Below are 18,242 nucleotides of genomic sequence, written 5' to 3'. Positions count from 1 at the left end.
TGTTGGAACAGAATTTCAGGTACCGGTAAAATTGTGAACGGTATCCAACCCTATGCACCATGTTTTTTTCTGTAAGTCGGGACTGCTGTTATTGATATTTTTAGGACTATAACCACTGCTTTAATCAACATTTATTCAAAAGATGTTATCATGGTTTTTATTTCCTTCTTTTAATGTTAAGTCAGTATTATTATCAGGGAAGCTGTATTGCTGTTGTTTATTGATCTTTTTAAAACTATAACACCACATTAATCAACATTTATTCACGAGTTATCATGGTTCATTCCACTTTAAATTGCTGCCGCCTGCCTGTCAACCGAGCAATCTGAATCATATACAGTACATACTACAAATACATAAAACAGTATTTTTTATTAACTTTATTGTATAAATCCTCACATACAATGAAGTGTACGTATATTATTTATTTTTTCTTTCTGACTTGCTGATCGGTAATTACTACGTCACTTCCTGAGAATCCCGGTGGGTTGGGGACACGTTACCATGGTGCATAACTTACTGGAAAAACTGAGCAACTGCCCCCATGGTTGCTGGTGTCAAAATCACTCAATAAATATGAACATTGAATGAATGACCTCATTGCATTGTGGGATATAAGCTATGAATGCGCTCTGCATCTCCGTGTTCTGTCTTACAGCATACAGCATAGTTATATTTCACCGTTAATAAGACCGAAATAATATTAAAATAAAGAAATAAAAAAACCATAATAACATCTAGTCAATAAATGTTGATTAAAGCAGCGGTTATAGTGGTAAAAATACCAATAACAGCAAAGCGATACAGCTTCTCTGATGCAGTCCCGACTGACAGAAAAAAAACGTGGTGCAGCCACGAAACATGCTTCCAATTGAAATACATTTCTTTAAAAAAACGTGCCAAGCGTCACATAAAAAACAGGGAAAACCGTGTCAGTGTGCAGGAATCAATAGATTCAATTTTGTGACTATTTCACAGACTGCCATGAGACTGGGTTGCATCATTTTGCTAATCCACAACCTATCTAACATCGATTCTGCCATATTTTGGTTAGTCAGCAGCGATACTAGCAGAAGTGGTAGCAATCGCAATGCACGTCCATGAATGTGGGGGGCGGAGCTTCTGAAGGGGGGTTGTATTTGTTTGACACTAAAGTTCAATATCAACAATCTTTATGCAGCATCGCTCACTGCACCTTTAACTGTTGTTCTTAAAACAATTCAAATCACTTTGCAGTTACTCAATTCAGAATGAGAATCACCAGAATAATCTAAAAGCCCTTATATATAGGTAGCAATAGAATACAATATATACACTAGTAGATTGAGTGGTATCCTGCTCCTTTGGTTAAGTTCCCAGATGAGTCACCATCACCTGCTTCTATCATGTCAGTATTAGGGATGTTAATGATTAACCTTGTAACTGTTAATTGTTAATTGATAGTATTAATCAGTCAAAGTTCTTATTAAACATATAAAAACAATATTATTAAGACAAAAATAACATATTAAGAGACAAATTCATATAACACATTTATAATTCGTTATAATCTGCTTATAGTGCTTAGTAGTTAAAAGCACTCATGAATATTGATAATGCTTCATAAAAATAATCATAACACATAAAGCATTTTACATTGACTTATAGGTCGAGTATCATAATACTTTTTTGTGATCAACATTTTTTTATTGGCACCTTCAGACATACAGAATAAATTACACAATGTGTAACAGGTAATAGCAGATGGTGCACAGAACAGATAAACACAAATTGACCAAGAACAAAAACCCTCTCCCACCCCCCACCCTCTGCGGTCTCAAGGAAAACAAAACAAACAAATAAACAGAAATCACACCTTGCCTCTCCACTAATTCTTGTGAGGTTGAGGTCACTAAGTCTGATATTTGTGCTGCTGCGCTTTCCCATAGGCTGAGAGTTGATGATTTGGCTTTGTTAATCCTTGCTATAGAGAGCTCAAGCATAACTATGTCCATAAAATACGCCAACCACTGTTCTATAAAAAGTGAGTGGGGGGAGGGGGAGCCAGCGCTGAGCTATCATTTTCTTGGTTGCAGTTGAGCCGGCTATCCAAATTTTCCTCTGTCTCCCAAGCAGGTGTAATTTAGAGTCGTCATTAAGTAACAAAACAATCGGGTCAGTAGGAATTTGACATCCTATCACATCAGATATTATTGATGTTGTTTTATTCCACAACTCATGCACCTGTTCACACTCCCAGATCGTATGTAGGAAAGTTCCAGTTTGTTCAGGTTGACAGAACGTGCAATAGGGAGTGGGAATGACTTTAGAGACGTATCTCTTCTGAGGAGTCCAATATGTCCTATGACATATGTTGAAGTTGATCTGCTGGTGATTTGGGTTCTTGGAACAGTGGACAATGTCCCAAGCTGTCTCCCAATTAATTGCGTTCCCCTCAGGGCTCAGCTCTCGCTCTCATTTCCCCACTATTGGGAGTTCTCCTATGGATACTTGCATCAGTTTAGCATAAATCCTGGAAATTAATCCTCTCACAGGAAAATCAACAAACCATTTAATGACTGGGTGTGCCCCAAGACTATTTCCCAATGGTACTCCATAACATTTTAGGGTACAGCTCACAAGCTGCAGTTCCAATGAGACAACCTGTAGGAGGACCGAAGCTGGAAAAGTTGCATAGTATGCCTTTAAGTGTGCATTGTGCCATATTGGGGTATTCAAATGCCACTTATTGGTGTAGCGTAGTTGCTCCTCCACCTGTTTAAAGTTGGTCAATGTGATAATAGGGCCATAGGTTAGCATACACTTTTTTGGATACACCCCTGCAAAGGCACGGTCTTGCAGTCTTAGACTTCCAGTGAGGTTTTGCTCTATTTCTCTCCATTGAACTGTAGATGAGGGGTCCATCCACACTCTGAGGGCCCGTAGCTGAAAGGCTCTGTGATACATTTTAAGGTTCGGGAGGGCCAAGCCTACCATGTTTGTGGAACGTTGCAGGGTAGCGTATTTTAGCCTAGGTTGTTTATTATTCCAAATATACTGCCGGATTAAAGTATCAAGTTTCTTCCAGAAATGTTTAGGTGGGGGTAAGGGGGTCATTGTACTTAATAAATTCACACGAGGAACTATGTTAATTTTAACAACAGCAATCCTGGACCGCAGTGATGCCGGCAGCGCAGACCAGTTGGCCAGACCCCTTTGAACCTTATTTAATATAGTTGCATAGTTGTCCTGGACAACTCGCTGTAGCGATGTGTGTATGATGATGCCCAAATATGTAATTTTGCTTTGGGTTGGTATTGTAACACTAATGGCTGATGTCACATGCCTGTTGTTCAATAAAAGAAGATTAGATTTATTCCAGTTAATTTTATAGCCTGAGATTGAGCCAAATTCGGTGAAGATCTTAAGAATTTTTAGAATAGAGTCCTCAAGATCAGAGATGTACAACAAAATATCATCTGCAAATGATGATATTGAGCTGCTATTGGATTTAATCTGGACATTACGGATTTTATTTTGCCTTATGGCTTGGGCTAACGGTTCAAGAAAGATTGCAAACAGCATGGGGGAAAGGCTGAGAATGCAAGCCATTGTTTGAGACTATGGCCGTGAGATTCGCATATAAAGTACGCACCATGTCAATGAATTTGGCCCCCAAACCAAGCCTCTCCATTACTAGACACAAGTAGTTCCACTCTAGGCAGTCAAAAGTCTTTTCCGCGTCCACTGATAAAACTGCTGCCGTTGTTGGAAGGTTTCTGGCTTCTTCTATTACATGAAATAATCTGCGTACATTGTCTGACGCTTGGGTATAAAACCTGATTGGTCGGGGTGGACTAGCTTCTCAATAAAGCGTTCTAAGCGGAGTGCCAAGACTTTGGAATAGAGCTTAATATCGGTCCCAATGAGGCTGATGGACCTGTAATTTGAGCACTCCGTAAAATCTTTGCTCTTTTTGGGTATAACGGAAATTAATGCAGTGTTGGTTTGTTGGTGAAAAGTACCCATCTCTATGGCCGAGGTTAAAGTTTGTAAAATAATAGGTCCTAATATGTCAAAGTACTGTAGAAGAAGTTCTGATGGAATTCCACCCAACCCCGGCATTTTCCCTTTTTTAACTGTTTTTACTGATTTAAGTTCCTCTAATGTTATAGGTTGACCTAGTTCTTCTGCCTCCTCTGGGTCAAGAAGAGGCAGGTTTAGTTATTTTAGGAACTCCTGGCACTGTGTCAGATCTGGGTTGCAGGAGGACTCATACAGGACTCATACAGCTTTGAATAGAAGGATTGAAAAGTGGCGCTGATATCTTTAGGATTTGTTGAGATACCTCGGTCTGTGCGGATGTTGTTGATAGTAGCTCTGGATTTGCTTTGTTTTAATTTCAGAGCAAGCAACTTGCTTGGTTTACAGCCATTAAAATAATAATTTTGCCTCACTCTGTACATTATGAACTCAGCTCTCCTTCTTAGCAGATCATTTAGCTCTATTCGACTTGTGACCAAAAGAGTATGTGTACATTTAGAAAAACACGCCTTTAGAGACTGCTCTAGAGATCTACAACATTCTTCCAACTCCACAATCCTTGCCTTTCTTTTTCTCTTCAAATTGACTGCAAAGGAAGATGTGAAATCTCTAATAAATCCTTTAGTTGCTTGCCAAATGAATGCTGGGTCCGAAACTGAGTCAGTATTGATTGATATAAACTCAGCCAGTTTGGCTCTAAACTCTGCATCAAAAGCTGTGTTCTGGAGAAGGGAGTTATTCAATTGCCACCTTCATGATCTTTCTCCTAACATATCACAATGGAATGCGGTTATCAGCGCATTGTGATCAGACAGAATTGCTGGTTCTATTGCTATCGTGTAGAACCATTTGTATCATATTTGCTACGCAAGTTTCTGAAACCATCTTATCAACGTGATCAATACTTTCCTTAAACACCTGTTGTATATGATCTGATACATGTATTCTGCCCTCTAGTGGATTATCTGTAAGAAGTGGAGGGGCTTTTTTTTGGCCTTTTCAAAATGGCTGCCGTCATTGAATCCTCCACACACTTTTGGCAGGAAAATATTTGCTAATTTTCATGAAGTTACGGTAAGAATAACATAAATAATTAAATAAATATCTTCTTTATTGAAACAATGCATAATTACTTAACAATTCATTATTTATATTACAGTTAAATCGTGGTAAAAATGTGTGTATCAAATTGATACTGCAGGTATTTAAGGTGCTTTATCCCTGAACGGTCATGTCACATTTCTGTAATGTAATCTACATCATGCTTACCACAATACAAACACACACTATTTTGATGATTTAATTAATGTAATTAATGACTGAAATGCCATTTTAAAATACATTTAGGGTATTTTCACAATAATAATTCCCCCTGAAATCATAATCGCTATGCTATATTGACCTTGAATTTGTTATGTGTGTTGTGTGTATTGTGTATTTTTAGATGTCAAAATGACTAGAGGAAGAAGAGAGAAAAAGAAAGTACATTGAAAATGTCATCAGCATGATAGTAGATGGCAATTCAAGTGACATGGAGCAGTTAGGGGAAGATGATGATGAGGAGGAGGAGGAATGGACTCCTAAGGCCATGCATGATGATGGAAGTTCAGATAGCAGTGATGAGGAAGACTATCAAGATGAAAGTGTAGCCCAGACAAGCATGGAAGTTGAGGTCCCAACAACAACAACTCAGGACACAATCAGAAAGGAGTCAGTGAAGGGCAATGCAAAACGGAAAGAATACAGATGGAGAAAAACACAATATCAAGCTCCATCTGTAAATTTCATTGCATGTGTTGAGGAAGGCACAGAGACAGGTGTGACTGGACACCATACATGTATTTCAAACACTTTGTCAGTGATGAAATGTTACAGGAAATTGCAGAACAAACAAACCTGTACAGTGTGCAAAAAACGGGCAAGTCAGTAAACACAACTGCCAAAGAGATAGAGCAGGTTCTAGGCATGTTCATGCATACGGGGTTAGTACAGATGTCCTGTGTTAGAGCCTATTTGGAGATGGAGACAAAGCTCCCTTGTGATGTCATGTCTTGAGATCGGTTTCTGAAATTGCTGACAATGATTCACTTTCAGGACAACCTTAGTGTGTCTGATGATGCAAAGAAAGATAAACTGTGGAAGCTCAGACCATGGTTAAAAAAACTGCGAGAACAGTTTCTCTACATATCACCTGAAGAATGCCATGCCGTTGATGAAATTATGGTGCCATTCAAGGGAAAATCTCATCTACGTGTCTACATGCCTGCAAAACCTCACAAATGGGGTTTCAAGATGTGGGGACGTGCTGGACAAAGTGGCTTTCTTTATGACTTTGATGTTTGTCAAGGTGCAGAAAATCCAGACAGAGAAAAGTCTGATGTTAGTGTTACAGGAGAAGTTGTACTGAAAATGACATCAACACTTCCAGCAGGAAAAAATCACAAGGTCTTTGCAGACAACTACTTTACATCAGTTCCCCTGGTGCAACACCTAAAAGAGAAAGGAATCCACTACATTGGCACGGTCCGGATGAACCGGGAGAGAGACTGCACCATGATGGATAATGGAATGGAAAAATGGAAGAGGGTCAATGGACTTCAGAGTAAACCAGGACAACAACATTATTGTAAGATGGTACAACAACAAAGCAGTGAACCTGATTTCCTCCTTTGTTGGCATTGAACCTGTGGGAAGTGTAAAACGTTGGGATCGCAAATCCAAAACTCACATAATGGTTCCCAGACCAGCCATTGTTGAAAAATATAACAAGTTCATGGGAGGTGTTGATCTCCTTGATATGCTGTCTACACTTTACAAGTTCAGCATCAGATCCCGAAGATGGTACATGTACATCTGGTGGCACACTGTTACAGTGGCTCTCATCAATGCGTGGAACCTCTACAGAAGAGACCAGAAGAAGCTAGAGCCCAAGATGAAACCAAGGGCTCTACGAAGGTTTCAGGTTTTGGTTGGCACTTCTCTCACAAGCGCAGGAAAGGCCAAAGTCAAGTGTGGCAGACCACTTCAACACCACCCCGTAAAAGGCCAAGCTGCAGTGTGCCTCTTGATGTGAGAAGGGATGGCATTGATCATTTTCCAACATGGGAAACCCAATAGAGATGCAAGCACTGCACCGGCAGTCACTTCTCACATGTCTACTGTGAGAAGTGTAAGGTGCATCTTTGCCTGAACAAGGACAGAAACTGTTTTTGTGCCTACCACAGAGTGAAATAAAAAGGCAGTAAAAAGTTGTATGTAAAAAAAAAACAAAGACAAAAACTGCCTGAAATGTTCTATATTGTCAGTATGTTATGGGCAAAATGTGTTTTTGTACCTAAAATGAACATTGTTCGCCCAAAACGCCCAATGTATCAAATGTGATACAAATAATATATCATAAAGAAAATGATATGGCAAAAAAATGTTTGGGGATTTTGTTAAAATGTTTAATAAACATCTCAGTTCCAAAAAATTTGAATTTTCTGGCTATTTTTTGATGTGTCAGGCTTTACAGCTCACTAGAACACAAAATGTAATCAATGCGGGAGTGGGTGTGGTGACGTGAGGAACAAAAGGTGTAATCCTTGCTAGTAGGATTGTGCATCCTCCATACATCTGTAAGATGGTGGGATTCCATAACTGCTCTAAACATGTCTGATGTGTGTTTTTGGGCCTTTGTGTGGTTGCCCCCTGATATATCCTGATTTAAATCTAGCACTGCATTCATGTCTCCCCATATAATTAGTGAATATTCATTGAGAGAGAGCAATTCATTGGTTAGATGCGGGAAAAAGCTTACGCCATATGTAGACTGTGCATATACCGAAACAAAGGCTATTTTCCTACTCCTTATTGTGGTGCATATATAAGATATCCTGTCTGATAAATCTTTACTACTTTTATCTACGGTGAGTGCGCATTTCTGCGATAGTAACACAATGGAGCCCTTGGTTTTGGTGTGGTCACTAGATGAAGCAGCACTCTTGTAGTATTTATTTTGTAGGTGATTTACATGTGTTTTAAGTAAATGTGACTCTTATATAAGTGCTACATCTATATTCTTTCTTCTTAAGTAGTCCAGGAATTTAGCTCGTTTGATCGGCCCGTTTAGCCCCCTGATGTTAACTGAAAGGATTGAAAGCTTAGCCCTCTTCAAAATGTACACGCATACATGTATTGTGTACCCTACCGGAATTCGCTGATACATTTTTAGCAAAGGGTTAACTGTTAAATCTGAGCAAAGTGTGGTAAAAACATAAAAAATAAAATAAATCCCCTAACCCTCTGAGACCGCAGACCCCCTCCCCTATTTGTAAGATACGTGGCCACATCAAACGCAGCTCACGCAAAACTCCAGCTCAAAACTGCCCCTCCTGTCTAAAGTCACAGGTGAAATGAAACAGGTCTGGTGAACTCTTATGTTAAACATGAACAATTTTACAACAAACCTTAGAACCGGCTAGTAAGTTCTGAAATAGGCTATGTGAAAAACACACCAGCCTAGTAGGAGTAATAAACATAGATTATAAGCTGATTAGTCCGCATTCATCATGTTCTTTCAGTCTAATTAAGGGCGTTTTCACACCTACCTCATTTGGTCCAGACTTTCGGACTTTTCAGTTTGGTCCGAACCAAAATTGCAGGTGAGAAAGGTGCCTCGGACCATGGTCCGGATCAAAAGAACAAATTTTGGTCCGATCAAAAGAGGTGGTCTCGGTCCGGACCAAACTGAACCATGGTCCGGATCGTTTATAGTGTGAAAGCATTTTTTGGATGGTTCGGACTTTCGGAACAAATACAAGAAGCACTGGCAGGCTGTCCTTGTGTTACAAGACCAGGGAATAGCTCGGTGCTCAGCCTGTACGTGAGAGAGTGACGGTGAATGCGCTCAAAGCAGACAGCTGTCGGCTATCAGAGCTGAGAATACATCAGCAGTTTACTTGTTAAGTGGTAGTAAATATACAGTGTAGGTTCCGTTTGTCTCTGAATAAATGCTCCAGAAAGAAAGTTCCCGTGTCTTGCTTCTCAACATCACAACAAAACAAAAAGAGCCGTGGCAGTAGGGGAGAGCAGCAGTCAGTTGAAAAAACTCCAACACAGAGAGAGGATACGAGAGGACAGGGAAGCCTGTCTACAAACCAATCAATTATAAGTATCTGGAGACGCAGCTCACGTATGTGATGACGGCAGGACGTAGTTTTGTCACGTATATGTCATTTACATACAGTGCCCTCAAGTCAAACTTGTACAGTAATCCAGATACCGCTAGTTCATAGCCGCTGGGTCTGCCAGCCCCGGTCACGCTGCCGGCTCCGGCACCGGACGAGAAGTCCCCCGCGTGGGCGTCCTGCTGTCCTCCGTCTCCAGCGTTGGCATTGGGTCCAGCTGTGGAGCGGCCCGTGTGGACGTCGCGTCGTCCTCATTATCCAACTCCCGACAGAAATCGTCTGCATCCCTGGCTGTAGTGAAGGTTAGCACTCCCCCTCTGTGTGTCACTCTCAGGGTGGCCGGATAAATAAGGAAGTTTCAGATGCCTTTAGAATGTAGCTTACGCTGTGCTCCTATAAATCCTTGGTGCCGCTGGACAGTGAGTGTGCTGTAATCAGGCTTAAAGCGTAGTGTTGCTTTGGAATCACAAATCGGGCCTTTCTGCTGTATTTGTCTCGCCCCCTGAAGGATTGCTTGGCGGTCCTGATATCTCAAACACCTGAAAATCAGAGTATGTGACACATAATCTTTCAGGTGTTTACACCCTTGCCGTAGATTCTGTGTGCTCTGTCAATTTCGATGGTAGCCCTGTTCTGTAAGGAGGGGATCCACACCGGCAACTGATTTTGCAGGAACCCAACTGGTTCATCCTTTTCGCTGCCCTCTTTTAGTCCAATGATGCGTACAGGACACCAATTTTCTTTGTGAATGAATAATGTATCGTAAATAAATAAATGTTCTTCCTTAAAATACAGGGGGCACAAGTAAGTACACCCCTATGTTAAATTCCCATAGAGGTAGGCAGATTTTTATTTTTAAAGGCCAGTTATTTCATGGATCCAGGTTTGATTTGCATTGAGAGATGATCTTATGGAAAGTAGCCCATGTCAGTCTCTAGGTATGGTGAAGGGTATGTGATGATGTGGGGCTATTTTAATTCCAAAGGTACAAGGGAACTTTATCAGGATGCATAGTATCCTGGATCCATGAAATAACTGGCCTTTAAAAATAAAAATCTGCCTAATCTGGTAATAATAACCATCAAACTCCGGATGGACTCCAGCCATCTTCTATTAGCGGATCGCAAACCAAGTTTAAGGCTCATACCGCCACCTACATTACTGTATTGGAGTGTGTAGAATAATCAATGGCATTAATTAATCTGCACAGAGGAGCTATTCACAGTCGGGTCTGTTGTGTTTGTGAGACAGAGAGAGAGAGAGAGAGAGAGAGAGAGAGAGAGAGAGAGAGCGAGAGAGAGAGAGAGAGAGAGAGAGAGAGCATACGGCAGTATGTGGCAGTCAACATTGATTGTGTGGCGGGCCGCCACAAACATATCAGTGTATGGGAAGCACTGATGTCCTCATAGCTTTGGTCCTCCTCAGCTTCCATCTGTCTGGAAGGTCTTTCTGTGTGGATATTGGCAACTCTCGTTCATCTTCAACACCATTATAGTATGGGGTTCCACAGGGTTCCTTTCTTGGGCTATTACTTTACATGCTACCGCTAGGGCAAATAATTAGGAAAAACAATATCAATTAACACTTCTATGCTGATGACACACAATTGTATATTTCCATTGACTCTGATAACACCAATCACTTAAGCAAACTCTTAACTTCTTATAGCTAAATTTTGAAAAAAACAAAGTTATTATCATAGGCCAATGAAACGCTCATGAGTTCACCACGTAGCTAGCTAAAGAGAACGATGTACTAGCTATATACTTGTAAGAGACACGAGAGAGAAGCTCAAGAATGCGCAGTGTTGCTACGACAACACAAAAAACTGTTGCTAGTGTGCATGGCCATCGTGACGTCATAGGCCAGTCAACGCGGAAGATCAAGCTCCATGACTGCGGAAGATCCAGATATTTTTGTGGAGCAAGGACTTCGCTGTTCAGAATGCCGTCCATCTTCCAAAATGCAAAGCTTGTATCCAAATGAATTGTGCTTGAAGCTGCATGGCATCATATCTGGTTAACCATGGCTGTAGTCCAGTGTGACCGAAACTAATCGGCATGTGAATAGAGATGCAAATACTGGGGGTTGGGTTTGCAATCTCCCTTTGGAATGTTACCTGCTGTGACTGAGTTATGTGAAAGTTTTATATTTTATCTACTTTACGTAATTTTAAAAATCACATTATTTGGCAGTGGACACATTGGAAAGTGTAAAATATAAGATTTCTATCAATATTTTTGCCATGCTAAAAACTCATACGTGACATATTTATTTTTATCCTGCTGAGCTACCGCAGCGGCGCCCGCGATTCCAGAGGGTTAAATCACTTCTATATTCTACTGATTTAAACATGGTTACACATCATGCTATCTTTTTTTAATATATATTATTTTTTGGGCTTTTATGGCCTTTAATTGACAGGATAGCTTCAAGACAGGAAAGAGGATAGAGAGGTAGGATGACATGCAGCAAAGGGTCACGGGTTGGATTTGAACCCAGGCCACTGTGAAAGGCCTCAGCCTACATGGGGCTCACAATCTACTGGTTGAGGTAGAGGTCGCTCCTACACATCATGTTTTCCGTTGTGTAAATGGCAATGGCTTTTTTTTTAGTGTGTTTAGTGTTTAATTGACCTTATCCTTTTCTACTTTGCTGTGGGTTGTTGTACTGTTGCTGCCGTTACAGTACCTGGCTGATGGAAGCTCGGGGAGAGCTCTCTGGCCACAGCTCTAGCAATATCCGAATCCTGACTGGCTGACTGTGCAGCCTGGTCTGCAGCCTCCGCTTTGGCCCGGGCATGGGACGTCCTGCAAAAAGGCACAAATAAAATACATGGACTCAGTGAGTTTAGCATCCAGCAAGTAACTAACATACTCACACAGCGTAGTTGACCCTGTTTTGCTAGATATAACCTATATGGCCATGTGTTAGATGAGCAGCTACACAAAAAAAAAGAGAGATGCCCCGATTGATTGCCCGCCGATTATCATTGACCGATATTCAGTAAAAATATGCTTACACCCTGGAAATGGATGTTACGTTAGCATAATGTTAGCTGATGTTCCTCATCAGCTAACGTTTTCACATTATGTGCAACGTTAGCCGACAATATCGTTGAGTCTCACAGCTAATTTGAAAGCCTTAGCAAACTTCCATAAATTAATTTGCTGGTTCATTAGGCCTATAGCCAGATGACTAAGGAAAAACCCCTGAAGGGGAAGGCCTATGATGATATTGCTTGCAATTAAAACTAGGAATGTCCAGATCCGATCACGTGATCGGAAATCAGGCCCGATCACGTGGTTTCAGACTCGATCGGAATCGGACATTACCTCCCGATCAGGACTCGGATATATATGCATATATATTCTCATTATTTTTTAACACATCTATAGTTATGTGGTGGCACAGACCCGTTTGACTCCACACAGAAACAGCAACGCGTGCGGCATGAGATCACTTTGTTGCAGAGACGCTATTGGTTAAATGCCGGCAAAGTAGAACACGGAAGCAGCTTGAAGCGGAAAGTGCGAGTATGTCTGCGGTCTGGAGGTATTATAAAGTTGATGACAACAACATTGCCATAGCAAACTGTGAGATATGTAACAGAAGTGCTCTGTTTGTTAACAGAGTTGTTGAATGTTAAAATAAGGTGAATTAAATAAAAAATAAGGAACATCCTGGATCTGTTTTTTCGCTTTTCTTTATTCTTTTTTTATATATTATAGAAGTATCGGATCGGGACTCGGTATCGGTAGATACTCAAAATCAAATGACTCGGACTCGGACTCGAGGGCAAAAAAACCTGATCGGGACATCCCTAATTAAAACTATGACTAAATAAGCTCCACCTTTACCAGCTGCAACATTAAAGTTTTGAAGCAATAATGCATCAGTGGTTTAATATTATTTTAAATGGACGTTTAGTGTTAAATTTTGTATTTTCAGTTTGTACAATAACATTTCCTAAAGATTTTTAATGCAAGGCATACACCTGTATTAGAGTATTTTTACACTGTGGCATTGCTACTTAAAAAAATCTGAGCACTTGTATTACTAGTTTATAGGCTACATGGACTGTAGAAGGTTACAGTTTTCAGAGAAAAACACTCACCTTTATTGCTGTTGTATATATTCTTATTGTTTAGTAATAAGGTAGCCTTGTTTTTCAGGTTTATGCCCCTCTCACATGTTGTTAATCTAACATTAAAATAACTGAAACTCACTAATGGCTTGTGAGGCTAATTCAAAGGCTTGTAAGGGCTAGCTCTCTGGCCACTCAAGTGAGTTGCATGTAATAAATGAAGCTAGTCGTGAGTTAAAATGGACATATTATGCTTTTCCGGATTTTCTGTCATATCTACAATGTTATAATGTTGGATTTTCATGTTAAACATGGCTAAAATATGAGGTAAACATATTTTAGAGAAATCCCGGTGAGCTAAAACTGAACGCTCCAGTTTCAACAGTTTTTTCTACTCTCAGCAAAGTATTATGCAACTCTAAGCCAGCCTTCTATGATTGGTCATCTGCTACAGGTAGGCAGGATTGGAGTGTTTTTTTTTTTAAGCCACTGCGGTGTTAACATTGTTGCATGTAATGCTAACGGCAGTAAAATGTCATCTTGGCTGCCAGTGTTGTTAAATTCTCCCCTATTTTGAGTCACATTACTTCTGAAACATTTCTGTTTATGTAGTATTTGGTTTAAAAACCTTTATCTGCGATTTTTGACTGTAGAAAGTACTGCTATATTCTATTAGTGTCCACTGCTAACTATAGCAGCTACATGGCTAACGGCAGTAAACAATGTCATTTGGGCTGCCAATGTTGTTTAATTCTCCCAAATTCCAGGTCGCATTACTGCTGAAACATGTCCGATTAGGTAGTGTTTGGTTCAGAAGTCTTTATCTGTGATTTTTGACAGTAGAAAGTGCTGCTTCGTTCCATTACAATCTAAAGTTAGCATAATAATAACGCAACATAATCTTGGCGGCCAATCCTGGTCATTTCTCCCCAAATTCCGGTCACATATTTCGTTTAGAAGCCTTTATTGGTGATTTTTCACAGTACAAAGTCCTGTTGTATACTCTGTTGCAATAGCTCCAGGTGATACTCAAGGGGGTAAGCTTCGCTTCAGAGCTCGAACCTCCTATGGCGCCATTTTGATGCTACAAAGTGATCACCCGACGTTAGCATTCCATTGACTGCCATTCATTTTGACATCACTTTGACAGCGAATAACTTTACATTTGAAGCGTTTAAAGACTTTATTTGTCCATTGTTTATTTCTAAAGAAACACGACAATGTATAAAAGGCTCCATTACCTTGTACCTCACGTTATGGCGCCGTAGTAGACGTTTTTGTAAAAATAGGCTAACGATTGTGTCATAACCACGCGACTTACTGTCGCATAGTAGAGGAATTACCGTATAGTACAGGAGAAGCTTGCAGGCAGTTTCGACTTACATTAGCTGTTTATGTTTAATTACTAATGTTAACTAGCATTTTAGTTAGCAATAATTAGCCTGTGTCCATGTTATCTCCTTACATATACCTACGCTCTCCGTCTCTGCAAGATTGGGAATGATTGAGATTTCTCTTGGCACAGCTACCAGAAGACTTACAACTTTCAGACAGGTTGCTCACGTCACATTTACGTCGTCTCTCTCAGTTGGAGGCTGCGCAGTAACGCTCAGCGCTCACCGGAAAAGTGCTTCTAATGGCCTTCACTGGTCTCCGTCCAGAGCAACGGGATCTGTTGGTCCATTCTTATATACTGTCTATGGTGATACTAGCTAGTGAAACTAAACTGGAGCGCACTGGAGATTCCAGGAAACACTCCGGCCAATCAGAGCAGACTGGGTTTTTTCGGGAGAAGGGATTAAAGGAAAGGATTAAATTAAAGGATTAAACTGCCATAAAAATATTATACATTAGTATTATTTTCCACTTTCACCGAGATAAATCTTCTAACCCACATCAGTTCTGTTCATAACTAACAAAAATTCATTCTTTTTAGAATTGTAACCCTTTAAATGCCAGTTTATTTACATAAAGTCACTGTGGTTTTTTTTAATGACAAAAACACAAAAAATAAAATATTTTCAGTAGGGGGAAATTTATTTTTCAGTTTTTCACAGTCTGAGGTAAGTCAATGATTAGCAACAACATTGATTTTTGTGCATTTTTATTTTTTACACATTATCAGAAAAAAAAAAACATGCTCTTGATACCTTAGAGCAGCGGTTTTCAATAGGTGAGGCGTGCCTCCCCTGGGGGGCACCAAAGAGCCACAGGGGAGGCGCGACATGCAATGAAAAAATAACTCTGTATGCAGCTCTATTGATATCGGTAATTGTGCGTGCGTGTATTAGATTTAAAATGCATTGTTTCCTTGTCCCAAGTCAACAGAAGTCAGCATTAAGGGAGGAGACAGAACCCAGCAAAAAACGTAGGAAATATGATCCTGAGTTAAAGTTAGGTTTCACCTGGTCGGGGTCCAAGACTGCACCTCTGATGCAGTGTGACAGAGACTGGGAGAAATTCCGATCACGCGTTTGTGGTTGTCTGTGGAGAGCGAGATCCCCCAGATCTCCACTAAGGCTATGGAAGTCCTAATACCCTTCACCTCCACCTACTTGTGTAAGTGTGGGTTTTCCACACTGACCCTGATTAAAAACAAATACAGATCAAGGCTGCAGGTGGAGGACAACTTGTGTTTATTTCTCTCTGCAGTGCAGCCCCGCATCCAACACCTCTCAATATGAGTTATATTTTGAATGTGCACAAAGTTTTGGACATGAGCAGACAAATTGCTCAAAAATCTGAAATATTACAGTCCAGGGGTTTATTAATAAATTAAAATGAATAATGTATAATTGAGGTGAATAATTGTCATATGCACATTTAAGGAGGTTACTTCCCCAACAAAAGATACAAAAGAGGAGGGAAGAGTAAATTATACCTAGGCTACATGTGTGCTGACTCAGATATAATTAGAAAAGTCGATCCAAAGGAGAATAAATAGTTGAAAGCTATTGCTTTCAACTATTTATTCTCCTTTGGATCGACTTGGATCAGAATGCCTGAGAGCCTTACTTCAATATATTCCATTATGTTTTTATATTTGGATTGTAATCCGTTTCCCTTTACATAAAGATATTCCCAGCATATTGATTCAGAAAAAGGTAGAAATAGATGCATAAAAATTCACCAGAATGCATGAAATGAAGTGTTTAATGCTCAAAATTTTCGGGGGGTAGACCCCCCAAATCATAAGTTGCCACACAAATCTGGAAGCAAACCCTTGGCCTTTGGGTTGCCAGGCCAGTTATGATTAGGCCAAATGCTGGTGCCATCTAACTTGCCGATTACACATGTTAAGCATGTTTTGTTGACTTGTGGATGGGCCCACTGATGTTCAGTGATTTTAGTAGCCTCAATTAGGCTTGCATGCAAGTTGGAAATTATTTGCTGTTGCAAAGAATCGTTTATGAATGCACTTTTAAAAAAGTTGTGGAAATAAAATGTCTTCAAATACAATATTAAAAAATATTTACATTTTATCAGTTGTTATTGAAATTCACCATTGCCTGGAACACACTAAAGATGGCATTTAATGCAGAGGCGTGTGTGGGTTAGGGCAAGCGGACGGGATTTTGGGGAAGGGGGTGCTCCGTTGTCCTTACCTACTCTAAGGGGAGGCTCACATTCACCCAATTTGAAAACCCCTGCCTTAGAGGACAAAAATGTCCTCCATTCCTAAAAAAATATTTTCCACTTTCACCGAGTTATATCTTTTAAACGTACAATATGTAACTTTATGCCGCTAGGGGTCTCTCAATCAAAACAATGGATGGTAAACACAGCCTTTTGATGACGTTGGATGGAAGTTGCGTGGAATTATGGGAGTTGTAGTTTTTATTGTTAAACACCATTGCCGATTAAAACACATCTGTTCACGGACGAGTTTACCCATTCAAGTTTATTCACGTTCTAATAAAATAGCTGCAGTTTCCCCAACATAATTATTATTTTCTTGATTCGATTTGTAGTGGTAGCTGACCAGTTAGCTAGTGAGCCAGCAAGCTAACATTAGCCAACAGCAAAAACCACACCAAAACAATATATTTCACATGTCAATTTCACCTTTTGGATGTTTTCAACACCGGGGCAGACAGGGTTTGTTGTAACGTTACTCAAGGAGGCTGAGAGACGGGTGTAGGTGGGGATTGCTGGGGGAATCTCCGGGACGGCAAGGACGTTCAAAGGCCGTTGTGCAGCAGCAGAACATCTCCCAGCTGCCCGGAATTATCTCCCCTTTCACTATGCTGTAATCTTAACTAGTTGTTTTGGTGCTTAACCCAACTTTTGTCGGGTTAATTTAGCTAACTGTAAAGACAGCTAAATGCCTGTCGCCAATTCATGCAAATTTAACCAATCATCGTGAATTTGGTGCGACTCGCAATTTTGACCAATCACCGCAACTTTTCTGCGAGTTTCCCGCGACTTCAACCAATCCCAGAAGTCCCACATGCCAGACTTCACGTCAGTATGTGACTCTGAGAGCCAATGACCAAGCGGGAGTGAGAACGGGTTGACATTCATTTCCTTGTTTCTGATATGAAGACGAGACCTGTGTGACTCGAACATCTCACATTTACCAACAAAACGTACAGCGAAAGTCCGGGCAAAACATTTCAGACCATCCTGCCAACCTGTATACATTTTAACATCAATGTACGCTGTAACAATTTTTTACTCTAAAGTCGCTGAAAGCTGCTACTGTTTCAATCCTGTCGGCTCTCTGCAGCGGGCGCGGCTGCTGCTCAGTTCCCCCCTGCGACTGACACGCGCACACACACAAACACATGGTGGATGCAGGAAAAACCGGAGATGAGACGTACACGATCAACCTAAATGGAGGACAGCTACACTCGTTGTTGTAAGTGCAATGATAAGTTAAAGTCAAAGTACTTTATCAAACTATATGAATGTGTGTCCCAGGCCAGGTTAGGAAATTAACTAACAATGTAAAGATCAATAAA

The 18,242-nt window shown here is 40.4% G+C and overlaps 1 protein-coding gene across 3 annotated transcripts in view; it reads right to left on the bottom strand.

Annotated features, from left to right (window-relative positions):
• LOC116040719 (junctophilin-1-like) overlaps positions 1-18,242 on the bottom strand; it is an 87,789-nt gene that overhangs the window by 10,834 nt on the left and 58,713 nt on the right. For all 3 annotated transcript variants that reach the window (XM_036004978.1, XM_036004979.1, XM_031286304.2), the window contains exon 3: positions 11,883-12,001. In XM_036004978.1, the coding sequence (XP_035860871.1) occupies positions 11,883-12,001 (119 nt within the window). The remainder of the gene's footprint in view (positions 1-11,882; positions 12,002-18,242) is intronic.

Source organism: Sander lucioperca, chromosome 9, assembly GCF_008315115.2.
Source record: "Sander lucioperca isolate FBNREF2018 chromosome 9, SLUC_FBN_1.2, whole genome shotgun sequence".
In the NCBI taxonomy this organism is placed as follows: domain Eukaryota; kingdom Metazoa; phylum Chordata; class Actinopteri; order Perciformes; family Percidae; genus Sander; species Sander lucioperca.
The sequence above is the reverse complement of the archived record's forward strand: the minus strand, read 5'-3'. Positions and strand labels throughout refer to the sequence as shown.